The sequence below is a fragment of a genome (genome assembly GCF_019968985.1).
Source record: "MAG: Porospora cf. gigantea B chromosome Unknown PgB_NODE_523_length_15844_cov_118.535, whole genome shotgun sequence".
Classification (NCBI taxonomy): domain Eukaryota; phylum Apicomplexa; class Conoidasida; order Eugregarinorida; family Porosporidae; genus Porospora; species Porospora cf. gigantea B.
Genome location: NW_027179077.1, coordinates 1 through 15844, shown reverse-complemented (window position 1 = coordinate 15844; position 15844 = coordinate 1). Strand labels below are relative to the sequence as shown.

General features: G+C 53.9%; 11 protein-coding genes across 15 annotated transcripts; 6 read left to right on the top strand and 5 right to left on the bottom strand.

The window, feature by feature from the left end:
* Positions 1–883, bottom strand: KVP17_002904 (uncharacterized protein; the record flags this gene model as incomplete). 2 transcript variants are annotated; one of them, XM_068519644.1, is made up of 1 exon in its annotated part: positions 1–883. In XM_068519644.1, a coding segment is annotated over one exon (883 nt), but the record flags the coding sequence as incomplete, so codon positions are not given. The 2 variants fall into 2 exon arrangements, with proteins under 2 accessions (XP_068373432.1, XP_068373433.1); XM_068519645.1 differs by having other exon boundaries at positions 9–883.
* A 29-nt stretch (positions 884–912) lies between these two features.
* KVP17_002898 (uncharacterized protein) lies at positions 913–7342 on the top strand (the record flags this gene model as incomplete). Of its 2 annotated transcripts, none has more annotated exons than XM_068519636.1 (2): positions 913–1431; positions 1460–7342. In XM_068519636.1, the coding sequence occupies 2 exons, from the start codon at positions 913–915 to the stop codon at positions 7340–7342; spliced, it is 6402 nt and encodes a 2133-aa protein (XP_068373424.1). The 2 variants fall into 2 exon arrangements, with proteins under 2 accessions (XP_068373424.1, XP_068373423.1); XM_068519635.1 differs by having other exon boundaries at positions 1054–1431.
* A 147-nt stretch (positions 7343–7489) lies between these two features.
* KVP17_002905 (uncharacterized protein) lies at positions 7490–8374 on the bottom strand (the record flags this gene model as incomplete). Its single annotated transcript, XM_068519646.1, has 1 exon — positions 7490–8374. One exon carries the CDS (start codon positions 8372–8374, stop codon positions 7490–7492), a length of 885 nt encoding a protein of 294 aa, XP_068373434.1.
* A 175-nt stretch (positions 8375–8549) lies between these two features.
* KVP17_002902 (uncharacterized protein) lies at positions 8550–8972 on the top strand (the record flags this gene model as incomplete). Its single annotated transcript, XM_068519642.1, has 1 exon — positions 8550–8972. The coding sequence occupies one exon, from the start codon at positions 8550–8552 to the stop codon at positions 8970–8972; it is 423 nt and encodes a 140-aa protein (XP_068373430.1).
* Positions 8973–8990: 18 nt separating this feature from the next.
* KVP17_002903 (uncharacterized protein) lies at positions 8991–10697 on the top strand (the record flags this gene model as incomplete). Its single annotated transcript, XM_068519643.1, has 1 exon — positions 8991–10697. One exon carries the CDS (start codon positions 8991–8993, stop codon positions 10695–10697), a length of 1707 nt encoding a protein of 568 aa, XP_068373431.1.
* A 116-nt stretch (positions 10698–10813) lies between these two features.
* Positions 10814–11215, bottom strand: KVP17_002900 (uncharacterized protein; the record flags this gene model as incomplete). Its single annotated transcript, XM_068519639.1, has 1 exon — positions 10814–11215. The coding sequence occupies one exon, from the start codon at positions 11213–11215 to the stop codon at positions 10814–10816; it is 402 nt and encodes a 133-aa protein (XP_068373427.1).
* A 361-nt stretch (positions 11216–11576) lies between these two features.
* Positions 11577–11976, top strand: KVP17_005277 (uncharacterized protein; the record flags this gene model as incomplete). Its single annotated transcript, XM_068515082.1, has 2 exons — positions 11577–11933; positions 11959–11976. The coding sequence occupies 2 exons, from the start codon at positions 11577–11579 to the stop codon at positions 11974–11976; spliced, it is 375 nt and encodes a 124-aa protein (XP_068373435.1).
* A 221-nt stretch (positions 11977–12197) lies between these two features.
* Positions 12198–12689, bottom strand: KVP17_002897 (uncharacterized protein; the record flags this gene model as incomplete). The annotated part of the gene is made up of 1 exon (XM_068519634.1): positions 12198–12689. One exon carries the CDS (start codon positions 12687–12689, stop codon positions 12198–12200), a length of 492 nt encoding a protein of 163 aa, XP_068373422.1.
* Positions 12690–13468: 779 nt separating this feature from the next.
* Positions 13469–14015, bottom strand: KVP17_002899 (uncharacterized protein; the record flags this gene model as incomplete). Of its 2 annotated transcripts, XM_068519637.1 has the most annotated exons (2): positions 13469–13595; positions 13624–14015. In XM_068519637.1, the coding sequence occupies 2 exons, from the start codon at positions 14013–14015 to the stop codon at positions 13469–13471; spliced, it is 519 nt and encodes a 172-aa protein (XP_068373425.1). The 2 variants fall into 2 exon arrangements, with proteins under 2 accessions (XP_068373425.1, XP_068373426.1); XM_068519638.1 differs by lacking the exon at positions 13469–13595 and having other exon boundaries at positions 13620–14015.
* A 72-nt stretch (positions 14016–14087) lies between these two features.
* KVP17_002901 (uncharacterized protein) lies at positions 14088–14682 on the top strand (the record flags this gene model as incomplete). Of its 2 annotated transcripts, XM_068519641.1 has the most annotated exons (2): positions 14088–14183; positions 14212–14682. In XM_068519641.1, the coding sequence occupies 2 exons, from the start codon at positions 14088–14090 to the stop codon at positions 14680–14682; spliced, it is 567 nt and encodes a 188-aa protein (XP_068373429.1). The 2 variants fall into 2 exon arrangements, with proteins under 2 accessions (XP_068373429.1, XP_068373428.1); XM_068519640.1 differs by lacking the exon at positions 14088–14183 and having other exon boundaries at positions 14239–14682.
* Positions 14683–14826: 144 nt separating this feature from the next.
* On the top strand, positions 14827–15153 carry KVP17_002896 (uncharacterized protein; the record flags this gene model as incomplete). Its single annotated transcript, XM_068519633.1, has 1 exon — positions 14827–15153. The coding sequence occupies one exon, from the start codon at positions 14827–14829 to the stop codon at positions 15151–15153; it is 327 nt and encodes a 108-aa protein (XP_068373421.1).
* Between the last annotated feature and the right edge of the window lie 691 nt (positions 15154–15844).

Genomic DNA, 15844 nt, shown 5'->3' with positions numbered 1-15844 from the left:
AGTCGTACACCTCGGTGACTTCCTCTGACTCACTCTCCTCGTCATAAAAGGCTTGACCCCTTGCGATGGCATCTTCCTTCTCGCGTTCCAATTGTGCCAGTACGCTTTCGGCTTGGAGGCGTCGCAGATCACGTGCCTGTTTCTTCTGCTCTTCCAGCTGCTTTCTTCTTTGATCTTCCTCCTCGGCTTTTCTTTGCCTCTCCTGAGCCTGATGCAGCATCACGTCTTTCATTCTTGGGTCGCGCTTCTTGAGGAAGTACGTCAGCTCTCGCACTGTGTAGTTGAGTTCTTTTCTAGCTTTGTTTCGTTCCTCCTGATTCTCCTTCTCCATAGCTTTCCGAACGTATCTGTTCGATGCCTCACTCAGATTCCAAACTTCAGCGTGGTTCATAGCCCTGAACGTGGAGAACTGTCCCCACCATTGGTAGAACTTCATGACAGCCTGCGGCGAGGAGCGTGAGTTTCCGAAAACCGGGGCGACTCGTGGTTCGGTGCAGTTGCCATAGGTGTTCTCGGCGGTAATCAGTTCTTCAAAAAGGGCTGCGTACGTCTGATAAAAGCCGTTGGGAGCGTCATGCATGCCCTTGTGCGCATCACGCGTAAAATAGCGATACAGGTTAATGCCGCTCGGATCGTCGCCACCCTCCACATCAGCGTCACCACGGAGGATCTGATTCTTGTGGCCATCGTACCAAGCCCTCTCCTGTGGATCGGAGAGTGTCGCATAGGCCTCCTGAAGACCCTGAAAAACAGCTGTGGCGTCGGGATTGTCTCGATTCTTGTCAGGATGCCACCTCAAAGCGAGTTTCCGATAGCCCTGTTTTATATCCTCATCTGTAGCGGTGCTAGGCACCCCTAGGACCTCATAGAAGCAGGTCTTCATTGAAGATCAGAATTCGATATTTAACCGCGATGGCGGAGAAGTACGAAGCTTTCAAGCGATTCGAGTACCGGGAAAACTCCAGTTTAGTTCTCCAGCGAGAGCGGGCCCCTCCACCCTCCAACGAGCCGTCTGGCGAGGCGGAGACGCTTGCCAGACAAGCGCTATATCCGATGGGAGACAAGGTTATGAAGATGAAACGGAGGGGCGAGGCGGTCGATAGACCTTCCAAGCGACGGAGGGGGCGGATTTCCGTGAGGAAGGGCGCTACGGTCCTAGACGAGGATATCGAGGATCGCAAATTCTACACCCCAACCACCAAGGTCAATCAAATGTACTTCGAAAATCTTATGTCACTCGTCGCCTCGAGGCTGGGAGATGTTGACAGTGGCGTGCTTAAGGACGCCGCAGAGGAGGTCCTTGAAGCAGTGCACGCAGAACAGGCTGACACGGACACTCGGACGGCAGTTCTACGCGCTATCGGTCCCGTGACGGATAGCGAGTACGGAAAGATTTTTCGACTGGCGAAGGACATTGACGACTATGGAGAGGTGAGGCAGACGGAACATTTCATATCAGACTCAAGAACCGAATGGTACTGCTGCGGATGATGCTGGCCTTGTCGTTATCTTTGATGAGGATGACGTGGAGGAGGATTTCGAGAGCGAGTCTGATGACTCCGAGAAATCCGACAACCAAGGGAATGAGGCCATTGAGATGAGGTCGGAGTCGGAATCTGATGGTAATGCCGACACTGGCGTGGACCTGCCTGCTGGCACTATACACGCTTACTGGCTGCAGAGAGAGTTGAACAAGTTTGTGCCGGACCTATCAGAAGTACAGACACTGGAGCAGCAGATCCTGGCTTGCCTTGCTGATGAGGATATACAGTCGTGTGAGAACGCATTGGTCATGCTGCTCAAGTACGAGAACTTCGCCTTCGCCAAGCTTCTGTTGAACAACAGATGGAGCGTCTATTACCTAACTCGACTGGGACAGAGTCAATCTGAGGAAAACACCCGCGCAATCCTCTCAGAGATGGAGAGCTCTCCAGAAGGTCGGAAGGTTCTAGGCGATATGGAAGCAAGCGGCAGCTCGAAGGATAGGGAGAAGCTGTTCGCACGGACTATGCGCCAGGAAGCGGCCACTCTGCAGGAAAAGCAGTCGCGACCTGCCCCCGAGGATGAGGCAGCAGACGCAGCTCCTGACTCAACCTTGCCCAGAGAAACTGTGGACCTGGAATCGTTGACGTTTCCTCAGGGGGCCCATCTCATGGCCAACGAGGTGGTCAAGGTACCAGACGGATCTCAACGAGTCGTCACCAAACTCTACGATGAGGTGTCCATCCCAGCTGTGAGGAACGAGACTGGTGCTGTAAAGCTGAAGCCTGTCGCCAACATCCCAGCGTGGGCGCGACCTGCCTTTACGTGCGTGGACATCACACACTTGAACCCGGTCCAAACGAAGGTCTGTGACTTCGCTCTGGCCGACAGTGACAACATGCTGCTGTGCGCCCCAACGGGCGCCGGAAAGACAAACGTCGCTGTCCTCTGCATGCTGAATGCCATGAGTCAGTGTTTCCTTCCGAACGGCCGAGTCGACCTCACAGCCTTTCGCGTGGTGTACATTTCACCCATGAAGGCGCTGGTGGCCGAACAAGTAATGACGTTTCGAAAGCGATTTTCGTCGTACGGGGTGAAAGTGCACGAGCTCACCGGAGACGTCTCTATGAGTCGAAACGAGCTGGAGGAGACGAATATCATCGTTACGACGCCTGAGAAATGGGACGTCATTACGCGAAAGGTTGATCAGCGCTCGCTGACTCAGCTTGTCAAACTGATTGTCATCGACGAAATCCACCTTCTTCACGATGCACGAGGCCCTGTTATCGAAGCGCTTGTCGCTCGGAGCATTCGGCACATGGAGTCAACGCAGACACGTGTACGGTTAGTCGGGCTCAGCGCAACGTTGCCGAACTACGAAGACGTAGCCGTCTTCATGCGAGTATCTCTGGAAGAGAACAGAGGTCTCTTCGTGTTCGGCAATCACTTCCGCCCGGTTCCGCTTCAGCAAACCTACATCGGAGTAAAGTGCAAAAAGGGATCTAAGAAGATGAACGCCATGAACCAGGTGTGCTACGAGAAGGTGATGGCGTGTGCTGGCAAGAACCAAGTCCTGATTTTCGTCCATTCACGGAAGGAGACAGCCCGCACAGCTAAGGCTGTGGTGGATTTGGCCACGGAGCACGAGCTCTTAGGCAGCTTCCTAGGTGACGGGGCCAGCCGCGAGGTCCTCCAGGCGGAGGTCGACAACTGCAAAACGCCAGAGTTGGCGGAGCTGCTATCGTACGGCTTTGGCATCCACCACGCCGGCATGCCTCGTGAAGACAGGAGCCTGGTGGAAGCGCTGTTCGCTGACGGTCACATACAGGTGCTGGTCAGCACCGCAACTCTAGCCTGGGGCGTCAACCTTCCCGCGCATACCGTGCTGATCAAGGGGACCAGTGTCTACTCTCCAGAAAAAGGTTCCTGGCAGGAGCTGAGTCCCATGGACGTCATGCAGATGATGGGGCGCGCAGGGCGCCCCCAATACGACTCTGATGGCCACGGCGTGATCATCACCATGATCGACGAGCTGCAGTACTACATGTCGCTGAACAACCAGCAGTTGCCTATCGAATCCCAGATGATGTCTCTGCTGCCCGATGTGATGAATGCTGAGGTTGTCTCCGGCTCTATCCGCAGCCGCGCCGGCGCTGTTCGTTGGTTGGCGTACACGTATCTTTACGTCCGAATGCTTCGTAACCCCAAGCTCTACGGGGTCGACCCCGACAACTTGGCCAGCGACCCAACCCTGGAACAGCGCCGTGTTGACTTGGCACACTCCGTACTGGTGCTACTCGACCGCCACAACCTGCTGAAGTATGATCGTCGCTCCGGACAGCTGCAGGTGACTGCTCTCGGTCGGGTTGCGAGCCACTACTACATCCGGCATCAAAGCATGCGCCGCTACAACGAGAATCTTTCTCCGGAGGTGAGTGATGTGGACCTGCTTCGCATATTCGCGCTGTCTCGTGAATTCGAGTTCATGCCGGTGAGAGACGAGGAGAAAGTCGAGGTGGTCAAACTTTTGGAGAAGGTGCCGATTCCTGTCAAGGGCGGCGTCGACGAATCTTTATCCAAGGTCAACGTCCTTTTGCAGGCCTACATCTCCAGAATGAGTCTGGAGGGCTACGCGATTAATAGCGACCTCGTCTATGTCAGGCAGTCAGCTGGTCGAATTATGCGAGCTCTGTTTGAAATCTGCCTTAAGAGGGGTTGGGCCCCAGCAGCCTCCCGTTGCCTCAAGTTCTGCAAGATGATCGATCACCAAGTGTGGAGCTGCATGTGCCCTCTCCGTCAGTTGAAGGTGTTGCCTGAACTGACCCTGAAACGCCTGGAAAGCCGCGACATCACATGGAGACGCTTCTATGACTTAACCCCCTCCGCGCTAGGAGAGCTCGTCCGCGACGCAGCAATGGGCAAGAAGGTCCATCGATGGATCCACAGCTTCCCGCGACTCGAGCTGAGTGCCTCGGTGCAGCCAGTCACCCGCACATGCCTTTCGTTCGAATTGACTGTTCTAGCCGATTTCGTGTGGGACCAAACTATTCACGGCCACGCTCAACCCTTCTGGGCTTTCGTACTGGACACGGACGGCGAGCAAATCCTGCACAGCGAATTCTTTGTGGTCAAGGAAGCACATGTCACTGACGGCCTGGTGTTGGATTTTGTGGTTCCAATCCAGTCAGATGTTCCTCCTCCCAACTACTTTATAAACGTCGTCAGTGACAAATGGTTGGGAGCAGACACTACGCTGACAGTGCCATTCACCAGCTTAATTCTGCCTCAGAAGAATCCTCCTCATACCCATCTCTTGGGTATGCAACTGCTGCCAGTTTCGGCGTTGAAGCTCCCCAAGGCGGAGGTCCTGTACTCGCACTTCGACACCTTCAACCCGATTCTGACGCAGGCTTTCCCTTCGTTCTACCTCTCGGACGCCAACGCGGTTCTCTGCGCGGCGCCTAATAGCGGGAAGCAGATCTGTGCGGAGTTCGCGATCCTGCGGACCATCCATCACGGCCCTGAGGGTCGTCGCCGCTGCGTATGCCTTCTTCCGCACGCGCGCCTCGTAGAGGCGCGGCTCCGGGATTGGAAACAGCGGCTCGAGGCTCATCTCGGAGTGATTGTGACTGGCCTCACAGACGACCTAATGCAAAACTTGGCCAAGGTCCAGGCCGCCAGCGTCATTGTGTGTACCCCATCATGCTGGGACGTGTTGAGTCGGCGATGGCGAACACGAAAGGCTATCCAGAAAATCGGTCTGCTGATCGTGGAGCATGTGCATCAATTGTCAGATCCAGAGGAGGGCGGCGCCATGGAGGTCTGTGTCAGTCGTACAAGGTATATGGCCGCCCAGCTGGCAACTCCCATTCGCATCGTGGCCTTCGGCGTGTCACTAACCAATGCCAAGGATGTGCTGGACTGGGTCGGAGGCACCACCGAAAACCTCTTCAACTTCGCCCCTGTTGTGCGTCCTACTAGTTTGGAAGTCAGCATTCAAGGTTTTGACATCCACCACCGAGACTCCAGACTCATGGCAATGCTGCGGCCTACTTACATGGCCATCGAGACGTACTCTCCGAACTCTCCCGTACTCGTTTTCGTTCCCGATCGGAAGCAGGTTCGCATCGCCAGCACTGACCTCCTGCTGATGGCAGCCGCTGACGACCGACCAGACAGGTTCCTGAAAGTGTCGCAAGGGCAAATCGATGAGACCATCGCGCTCTTTGGCTGGGGCGACTCGGCTCTGGGGGTGACATTGCGGCGCGGAGTAGGCTTCGCGCATGAGGGGTTCTCGGAAAAGGAGCGAACTGCGGTGGAAGATCTGTTCCGCACGGGCGCCATTCAGGTACTCTTCCTCACGCAACCGCTTCACGTCGCCTGCTCCTTGACCGCGACTCTAGTCGTGATCCAGGACACCTCACGGTTCGATGGCCATCTGGGAAAGTTCGTGGACTACCCGGTCCACGAGACCCTGTCAATGATAGGGCGTGCGAGCTCGCCGGAAGGTGGCCGAACTCTGCTGCTGTGCACGGCGTCTCGCAAGGAATTCTATAAGCGCTTCATATTCGAGTCTATTCCAGTAGAGTCCTGCCTTGACAGCCACATAGCGGATTACATGAATGCGGAGATCTGCCTGAAAACGATCGAAAACAAACAAGACGCCGTCGACTGGCTCACTTGGACGTTCTACTACCGACGACTGGGAAAAAACCCCAACTTCTACGGCTTGTCCAGCGTGGGGCCTGAGCAGTTGGCCGACCACCTGTCTGGGCTGGTAGAGTCAGCATGCGAAACGTTATCTTCAGCCCAGTGCATCTCCGTGGAGGGTGAGATGGACCTGTCGCCTCTCAATCTCGGGCTCATCTCAGCGTTCTACAACATTCGAACTTTCACGATTGAGCTCTTCAACAAATCTGTGTCGTCTAACACCAAGAAGAAGACCGCTCTCGAGATGGTAGCGGCTGCCTCTGAGTTCGAGGGGCTGCCGATGAGAAGTGGCGAAGACCAAATTCTGAGTCAGGTTACGGGGTTACTGAACCTCACGCTTCCAGAGGGCTTTTCGTATTCGGATTGCCATTCCAAGGCACTGATTCTTTTGTACGCACACCTGAACCGGTCGCAGCTGACCTCTGATCTTCAAAAGGACAAGCTTCAGGTTGTACAGAAGGCAGCATCCCTAATTCAGGGCCTGGTCGACGTCGTGGCCTCCAACGGTTGGCTCAGAGCTGCACTGTCCATAATGGAGTTGTCGCAGATGACGGTTCAGGCCATCCATTCTGCTAAGCCGGAATGTAGCCTTCTGCAGCTGCCGTTTGCGAACGACGACTTCATTGCAGATTGCAGGAGCCGTCATGTCGAGGACATGTCAGGTTTTATTGAGATGGACGACCAGGACAGGCAGGACCTCTTGGAGAAGCACTTTAACGAGGCGCAAATAGCTCAGTTGGCAGGTGCCTGCAACCGGTATCCAATGCTAAGTGTGTCGTTCAATGCCATCGACGCCGACGACGTCTCGGCAGACCCCGATGATTTGGACAACAGAGTATTCGCTGTCGACGTCAGCACTGAGTTCACCGTAACAGTTACTCTTGAGAAGGACGGCGACGAGGCTGGCCCCGTGTTCGCTAGCTACTTTCCAGTCGAGAAGGACGAGCAATGGTGGGCGCTGATCGGCAATTCGACTGAGAACACACTGTTGGCGATCAAGAAAGTAACGGCAGTGAAGACAGGCCACACAGTTAAGTTGTGTCTTGAGAGCCCCGACACCAGCGGTGATCACCCCTTCAGGCTGTTCGTCATGTCCGATTGCTACGTGGGCTGCGATCAAGAGTTCCAGTTCACCATCCGCGTACGCTAAGAAAGACCCATCTGACCCAGTGGCAATTCCGATACTTGACACGCACGCGGCAGCGCCTCGAAATAGGGGTGGGCTAGGGCTTCGGCACAAGAAAGGCGCTCGTTAGGGTCCAGTTTCAATAGCTTCGATAGTAGGTCGATAGCGACGTCAGACGACTGCATACGGTTCCCACCTGTGGCTTACTGTTGGGAATATGCGCTTCAGTGGCACCGGGTCACAGTGGGTGAAGTCCACGTACAAAGGTAAGTTCTTGCACTCGGGCCAGTACAGGTCTTTCTGAGAGGCTTCTTCCTCCTCTTGCTCCTGAGGAACCACAGGCGTTCCAGTGATGGCGAAGATTTTTGCTAGTTGATCCACCTCTGTGAGACCAGGAAAAAGAGGCTTCCCTCCATTAAGCAGCTCAGCAAAAATGCATCCGATGCTCCACGTGTCGATTTTATCCTGGTAGTATGGGGCACCGAACAGCAGCTCAGGAGAGCGATACCACAGAGTAACGACCTTAGGAGTCTTCTTGCAAGGACGTGGTGAGCCGTACATTCGGCAAAGGCCGAAGTCTGCCACCTTGCATGTTCCGTCAGCAGCTATAAAGACGTTCGCAGGAGACAGGTCACGATGTAGGAAGTAATTGTCGTGGAGGACTTTCATGCCCTCGAGAATCATCTGCAGAATACATTTGATGTTCGCTTCGTTGAAGCGTACGCGTTTCTCCAGCACTTTTCTCAGGTCGGAGGCCATATGAGGCATTACCAGATTGACAAAATCTTTGTCCACGAAGACGTCCTTCAAGTCCATCACGTACTTGTGGTGAATCTCGGACATTAACTTGATCTCACGCAACACTGTGTAGTGGATGCCGTACATAGAGATAACTGCGTCGCCGTCTGCTAATTTGTCCGTCACCGCTTCCACCTTCACCTTCTTGATGGCCACCACCTTGCCGTCAGTCGAATCTTCAGCCTTCTCGACCTTTCCGTAGGTTCCCTGTCCTATATGTGCGTCGAGCTGCACGTATCGTTTTGCACGTTCGGACATTGTCAGAATGTCGCCTTTTTTCGCGTATCAATCGCACAACAGCTGATGGGATCCTTACTGCCTTCTATTTCTCGTTTCGGGACTGAGTGCCTTCTATCTCTCCAATCCAACACTTGAGGAATAGCGTCTACTCAGAAATTTTCGTACGCATAATAGTGACAAATAATTGTTAATAATGTCGCCGGAGCAGCAGCTACAACTGAGGGAAGCATTCGCACTTTTCGACAAGGATGGAGACGGCCGAATCTACGGAGTAGACATGGGCGTGGTCCTTCGGTCTACAGGTGCCAATGTGTCCGATGACGAGGTTCATCGGTGTTTGAGTGATACAGGAGCGAAGGTCGACTGCCCCACGTTTCTCAAGCACGCAGAAGTGCTCCTTAAGGGAACCAACCCTGAAAAGGACCTCATTAAAGCCTTCAAGCTGTTCGACCGTGACGATTCTGGCACAATCTCGGCCTCCGAGTTGAAGCACGTCCTCCTTAATCTCAGCGACCGCCTCTCGCCTGACGACGTGGAGAAGATCATAGTCAGCGGGGACGCCAACGGCGACGGGAAGATTCGATACAAGGAGTTTGCCCAAATGCTACTTGCCTGAAAAATTTGAACTTTGACGATGAGGTTCGTTGTAGTGGCTGCATCGGAAACGGGAACAGCCTGCTCCCTGGCACGGGACGTCATCCTCGCGCTCAGCGCGGCCCATGACGTCAACACCATTCCTCTGCTGGTCGACCAGGTAGACATTGCCGAGCTCCTGCAAAACGATCGAGTTGCAATCTTCGTCGTGAGCACTGCAGGCTTTGGCGAGTTCCCTCGCAGTGCACTTGGATTTTGGGACGATTTAAACCGACTTGGTGTCCAATCGTTGGACAACTTCCAGTATACGGTTTTCGGGTTGGGAGACCGGAGATACAAGCACTTCAACCATGCAGGTCGGAAACTTCATGGACTGCTAAGAGCGCTGGGTGCCAATGAAATCCACCCACTGGGGCTGGGAGACGACAGTGACGATTTCGGGGTCTACTCCGAATTCGATGCGTGGCTCGACGCGCTGCTGGAGACTGTCGGATGTGGCGAAGATCCGGATGAAGCAGTCAGGGACGTTTCCCACGCGGTACCCCTTCCCCGCACCCCGCTCTTGGCGACAGTCATTTCCAATGAGCAAATGACAGACGACTCCGCCCATACCGAAGTTCGCAGACTGCATGTTATGGCGGCCAACCTCGAGTATGATCTGGGTGATAGCCTGGCAGTGTACCCGGTAGCGGAGGCCGCGGACGTCAGGTCTCTCATAATCGCTTTGGACCTCCACCCAGACTCACTCGTCGGCGAGCATAGATTGTTCGATCTACTGTCCCGCCGCCTGGACATCTCGGCAACTCCAGACAGAACTTCACTTCGACTTCTCTCTCTGGCGGCCAACGATACTTTTGTGCGAGATCGACTGGTGGAAATGTCCAGCCGTACTGCAGAAGGCAAGAAGCTATTTTACGACTATGTTGTCTATCCTCATCGTGACTTCGCTGACGTCATCTCGGACTTCGCGGGTCTCGTCACTCTGTCTGTCGAGGATCTGGTTCGGATGCTACCCCCGACTCGACCTCGAAGCTACTCCATTGCGTCATCACCCTTGGAGGCTGCAGTCCTCTGTGACCTTCCTTCGGTGACCCTCAGACGCCGAATCTGCCCCTCACGTTGGTGTTCGCTGCTCGTTGCAGTGAAAACGTTCCCGTTTTCGAAGCTGTCTGGAAAGCGGGGCCTGTCAAGCTGCTACTTGAAGTCCTTAGTGCCAGGCAACAAGGTAGCCTGCTACGTGGAAAAAAGCCACCTCCTCATCCCTGAGAAGACTGCACTGGACACACTAGTGGTGGCAACGGGTACGGGGTGCGCTCTGGGCAGGGCGATTGCTAGGGACCGGGCGTTGAGGCGGTGCATGGGCCTGCAGACATCGCCCTTGCGGCTTTACTTCGGGTTTCGAAACCCCCGAAAGGACTGCGTAGCGTCCACCCCCAACCCAGTGATGTCGCACGTCAAGGCCGACGTCCAGCGGTGGACGCCTGAGGGAGACAGCTGCGTTCTCGCCTTCAGCCAATTGACAGAAGCTGATTTTGGGAAGTCGGATGACACCAACGTCATCAAAAAGCATCACGTAACCACTGCCTTGCGACTTCTACCCCCAAGACCACCAGACACCCTTTTAATATGTGGCAGGTCACACCCGATGCCCGAGATGGTCCTGGACGAGCTCCAGTCCTTGTGGGGTGCAGAGAAGATGGCGGAGATGCAAAGGCGCCTTTTGTTGCTGACGGAAACGTGGGGCTGAGTACCTTTAGTGTTGATCCTATCCGTCAAATCATGCAGGACTTCAAAATGAGAGAGGCTTGCTCTTGGCTTAGGGATCATGCACAGCTAGCACATAGCAACTACCGAATGGCTGCTCTAACAATAACAGGAATCTCTCACCTGTTTCTTAGCAATAGACTTGGCGGGTAAATCAGATCTCAATGTGGGGATTGAGATGGGATCATCGTAGGAGTCAATACCAGCAGTTACGCTGCCAGACAACGAGAGCCCAGTGGCGACTCGTGAGCGTCGTCGACCTTTCGGCGACATGGCAACCAACGGTAGCGGAGGAACGACTATGGCAACCTTTCGTGGGTCTGGCAGGTCTGGTGGCAAGTCAAAGCGGATGCCGTCCAGCATAGACTTCAGTTCGTCCCCAAAACGGGAGCTAGAGCGGTCGCTGCCTTTGGATGCAGATAAAAACTTTGTGTACGTCACAATGGTACTGTTGTGGAAGGCGAGGCAATGAATGTGAGAGAAGACGGGACCAGACTGCATTTGTGCTACACCTGCGACTCGCCTCGGAGTCCTCCTTGGGTTGGGCTTCGTAAAGGTTACGTTTCTTCAAATTTGCACAGACCCACATGTCAGCCTCTGTCTGATGCACGGTCTTCAGGACGACACATCTGTATCCGCTCTTTTGGAACCGCACCTGTCAGAAACCTGTTCCGTGCCGATGCGAAGAAGAACCTCGTCGACACAGCTATCAGACAGCGGAATGCAACTAACTCGATGACCCGTCTCGCGAACAGACGACATGCAGTCGCCTTTAGTTGCCCATTCCCAATCTACGTCGATGTTGTAGATGTTGTTAGAGGGGTTCTGCATTCAGAATTATTTTAATAAAACAAATAGTTGTATGAGACTACGCTGTGTGTGGCGGGTGTTGCTGGTGGCGAGCCTGCCTTCATGGCTGCCCAGTAGGCCCTACAAAGTCAAATACGAGAACAAGCCTGTCCAGGACAATCTCTACTTTCCGATATTGCCGAGGCCTGGTAAATATGACGTGTCCTGTCAATCGTGCATGGAGTTCGTCGCTGGTTTCGTTCGTGCCTGCCGGGAGGCGGACGACGCCGGCGAGGAAGTCGTGTCACTGCCGTCATTCTGCTTCGATCAGTTCAAGAAGGCAAACGACTTCACCGAGATCCACAGGGACGAGTGCTTGGCTTTCGCTGACGCCCTGGCTGAATCCGCGGGTTACCCGATAGGCGTGGTGGTTAGTCCGGATAACTACTATTCAGGAACATGTGGTAAGGTAGATGCGTTGTGTATCGAGCACAAGGGGCCACCGGAATGCTATTCGGGGCTTTGCCATGAGCTTGTAGACTGTCTAGACTGTCCGCATAACGAGACGTGGTCTCGCCATCGTCCCTTCACCAAGAAATGTAATCATCGTGGAGAATGTCGAAATAAGAAGCGCAGCGCATTCTGTGAATGCGATTCTGGGTGGAGAGGGGAGAGTTGCCATCGGCGCCTGCCATCAAAGTGATTTGATTAGGTCCACGTTTACAGCGTCAGATTTCACCAAATGAACAAACCTTCCAGTGAGCTCCATGCTCTCCTCACGCATCTGCTCCTTGGTTCGCTGGGTTCGTTCGGCGTCAGGTGAGATTGCCTTGATAGCGGGTATGACGTGGATATGGACATGATCCACAGTCTGACCGCTGAGGCCGCCATTCTGCACAGAGAAAGTCACGTGCGCATCTGACGTGGATGTCCCCTTGACAACCAGTGCGACGAGGCTTGCCATGTGCCATAGGTCACGCTGCTCTTCTAGGGACAAATTGAGATACTGACTTTCGACTCGTTTAGGACAAACCAGAACGTGATGCTGAACAAACGGTTTTGTGTTGACCAGGGCCATCGACAACGGCGACCAAAGAAACACCTCATGATGGTAGATGGGCCACTTCCCAAACATCAAATGTTTGGCTTCACGGAAGTCTTCATTCATCTCAGGAACAAACTCCATTGCTAATTTGTATTTTCTCAATCATCAAAGGAAATATCTGGAATAGGACTTGTGGGTCGGTCGTCCAATGGAGGAGCGCTTGGCAGCTTCCGCAGATCCTCTAGCGAATCTCGAGCCCTTGCTAGGGGATAGGCATGTTTGAGCTCCTCACTGGGCGTCCTTATTGGTAGAGAATACCCACAGCACCGGGAGGCTGTGACGCTGCGGGGGTAGAGATCGCTGTAGCAGGGTGGAGGTATCGCTTCTGAGGGTGGGGACCCTAGTGGAGGGGAGAGGCGGCACTCCAGTGGAGGCGAGAATCGCTCGGGATACACGCTTGGCTTCGTGGTGATGAGGAGTGCTGTTCTTGACCAGCGGCGCCTTCGCCAATCGTCAAAGTACCGAGGAGCGTGCGTTGAGTCGGGTGGCGAAATCGGATTCTGAGGCTGGTTGCCAATGATTCTCACAGGAGGCGAGTCATTCGCACCACAGCGAGACATCAAGAGTCTGGCCTCCGTTGGGGACACTACACGGGCGAGTCCAGGCGCGACTGGCCCGTAGAGGGCCGTGAATTGCTCCAGCGGCAGCATGTTCGGAGGCACATCTGGCACAAATACTGAATCCGGAGACGGTGTTCGTTCTTCGAAGCCGTTAAAAGGGCAGGTGGACTCGTCAGGAGAGTTTCTAGGAGAGTTTCTAGGCGAGAAGCCCACGATGGACGCAAGGTGGACGGGCCAATGGGCATTAGAAGTCACGGAGATGCGCATCTCTCGAAATGGGTGATTATGTCACAAAGCACATCATTCTGCCTTCTCTCGCTCTGCCTTCATCTGCTCTCCAATGACCTTGGACAGTACCGCATTGAGAATAAATACAAAGACGAGCGCCAGCAAAAAAAAGCCAAACCACATCATGAAGATGGGGTCCCTGTATGATTTTCCCCAGCCTCCCTCACGTATACCAATGAATATCGTCCGGCATGACGAATCCCGGTTCCATGGAAGCCGCGGTGATCCCCCCAGCAAGTAACCGAGCCATGTGGTCTCGAGTGGCCTCAATGCGTGACCTTTCAGCACCCAGCATCGAGCAGGTGACGATAATCAGGCCGCTCATGGCCAGGTTCGTCACCTTCAGCAAGGTCCGGGGATCATTCCCGACCACAGAGTCGATGGCTTCGTTCATCGCCATGATGACGCCTCGCCAGTCCAGCCCAGGCTGCTCTTCCGCCACTAGCTGCTGCGGTTCGTCCGAAACTGGCGCTTGCTCCTCCGCCACCTTGTCGGTCCCCGGCTCCAGCTCCTCCGTGACGGACTTGACTGACTGCACACGACCCTCTTCGTCACTCATCGCCGAATATGAGGTTTTCTTCAACAGAGATTCTGACACTTTTTGGCAAAGAGCCAAACGACTAATTTCGTCATGAACGAGTTACTCGGTCTGATTCGCAGTCTCAAGCAGAACGAAGACGCCTGGCCGTTCCTGGCTCCCGTAGACTGGAAAGCGATGGAACTTTTGGTGAGCACCTGCCTACTTTGTCACCTAGGATTACCCAACAGTGATCAATCATCCGATGGACTTGTCCACAGTAGAGAAGAATGTGAAAGCTGGAGACTACTCCACCTCAGCTGAAGTCCTAGAAGATATCGATCAGATCTGGAGTAACTGCGTCCTCTACAACGGGGAAGGTTCCGACTATGCCAAAATGGCTGAGAACATGCGAGCATCGACCTCTCGGTTAAAAGCAAAGCTCCAAATGAAAGCGGCTGAAGTTCCCCTCGAGCAGCTGCTGGCGCTGAACGCTCACATCGCCAGTCTGGACTCCTTCGGCCTGGCTTTAGTCACAAGGTACATGCAGCAGCAGGTTGAGGGCGGAGTGACTCCAGTGCCAGACACGCAGCCACCAGGCCACTTCCGAGCTGTGGTAAACCTGGAGCTGACCCAGCTAACACAGAAAGACTTTCAGACTCTCTGTTGTATTGTGTGGAAGCTCCGACAAGCATCGCACTCGACGTAATTAATAATGGTCCGGCCGCGCTGCATCCATAACAGGGCCGTTGAAATGTGAAACCGTCGCCGACTGTCTTCCAGAATGAGTAGTTCCAAATCAGCCTCTGAGCTTTCGTCGTGTTATCTTTTTGCGTGACCGGCACAATTCCCAATGGCTCTGGATTCTTCTGATCTCGCATTACAAATCGACTTCGCTGAAGGCTCCGTCACCCAAAGCCAGACACCAGACTGTACAGAGTCGCTGCCATATGAGCCTCGGAGGCCGCCTCCTCCGGGGGCCAGGGAAGGATGGGCCTGGATCAAAGAATACCTCAGCGACCTGGACAAGCCTGCTACTGAGTACTTTTGGCAGCTCTCAAACGTCTGGGTGTGGATTCGATCGGAAGTTGACCTGCTCGTAGAAGGCATTGACGAGCGAGAGATGCTGCATACAACTGAACAGGTGCGACGATTCAGCCAACCCACCAAACCATTGTGAGTGCCCTGACTTTCGTACACTGCATCCAATGAACGGAAACTTAAATGTCCCAGAAACCAGGAAATCAAGTCGCCAAAGTACTGCAAACGACGATCAAAGGTGAGTCGTTCGTAAATAACTCGGAATAGAGGTCAATAATTATATCAATAGACAAACAATCGGAAAGCCAAGCGTGCAAAGATCAACGACGACGAGTGGCAACCACCTTCCTTTCTCAAGCCGAAGCGACGGCCAAGCAGTCTGTGAATTGTTCGGAACAAACGTAATTTTTTTTGTGAAATAATTGTTCTGAATCAAATCCATCTGTTTTGGAGAAACTCCATGTAAAAAAATTTTACCACCTTGCATGTTCAGTTACCCCAGCAAGGGTATCCGGATATAGCACCCTGTGCCTGAACGCGTCCGGAGTCGCTCCGCTTAAGGTAACAGTTAACGGAAGCGTTCGTAGCTTTGAAGGTAAACGCTTTGCATTCAGCCTTACCGCCACAAATGGTTCGACATGACTGAGGACTTGCGACGTTGCAGGCGTAGAAATCATTGCCGAAGAAGTCCACGTTATAGTCGAAGCACTCTGGACAACAGGGACTGGAGACGTATGAGAAATCAACGACGAATTTCCTTACGAGTTCGTTGCCTCTGGAAATATACAGCTCAACTCTGCAGAGACAGCGTCCTTCAAATAACGGCTAGA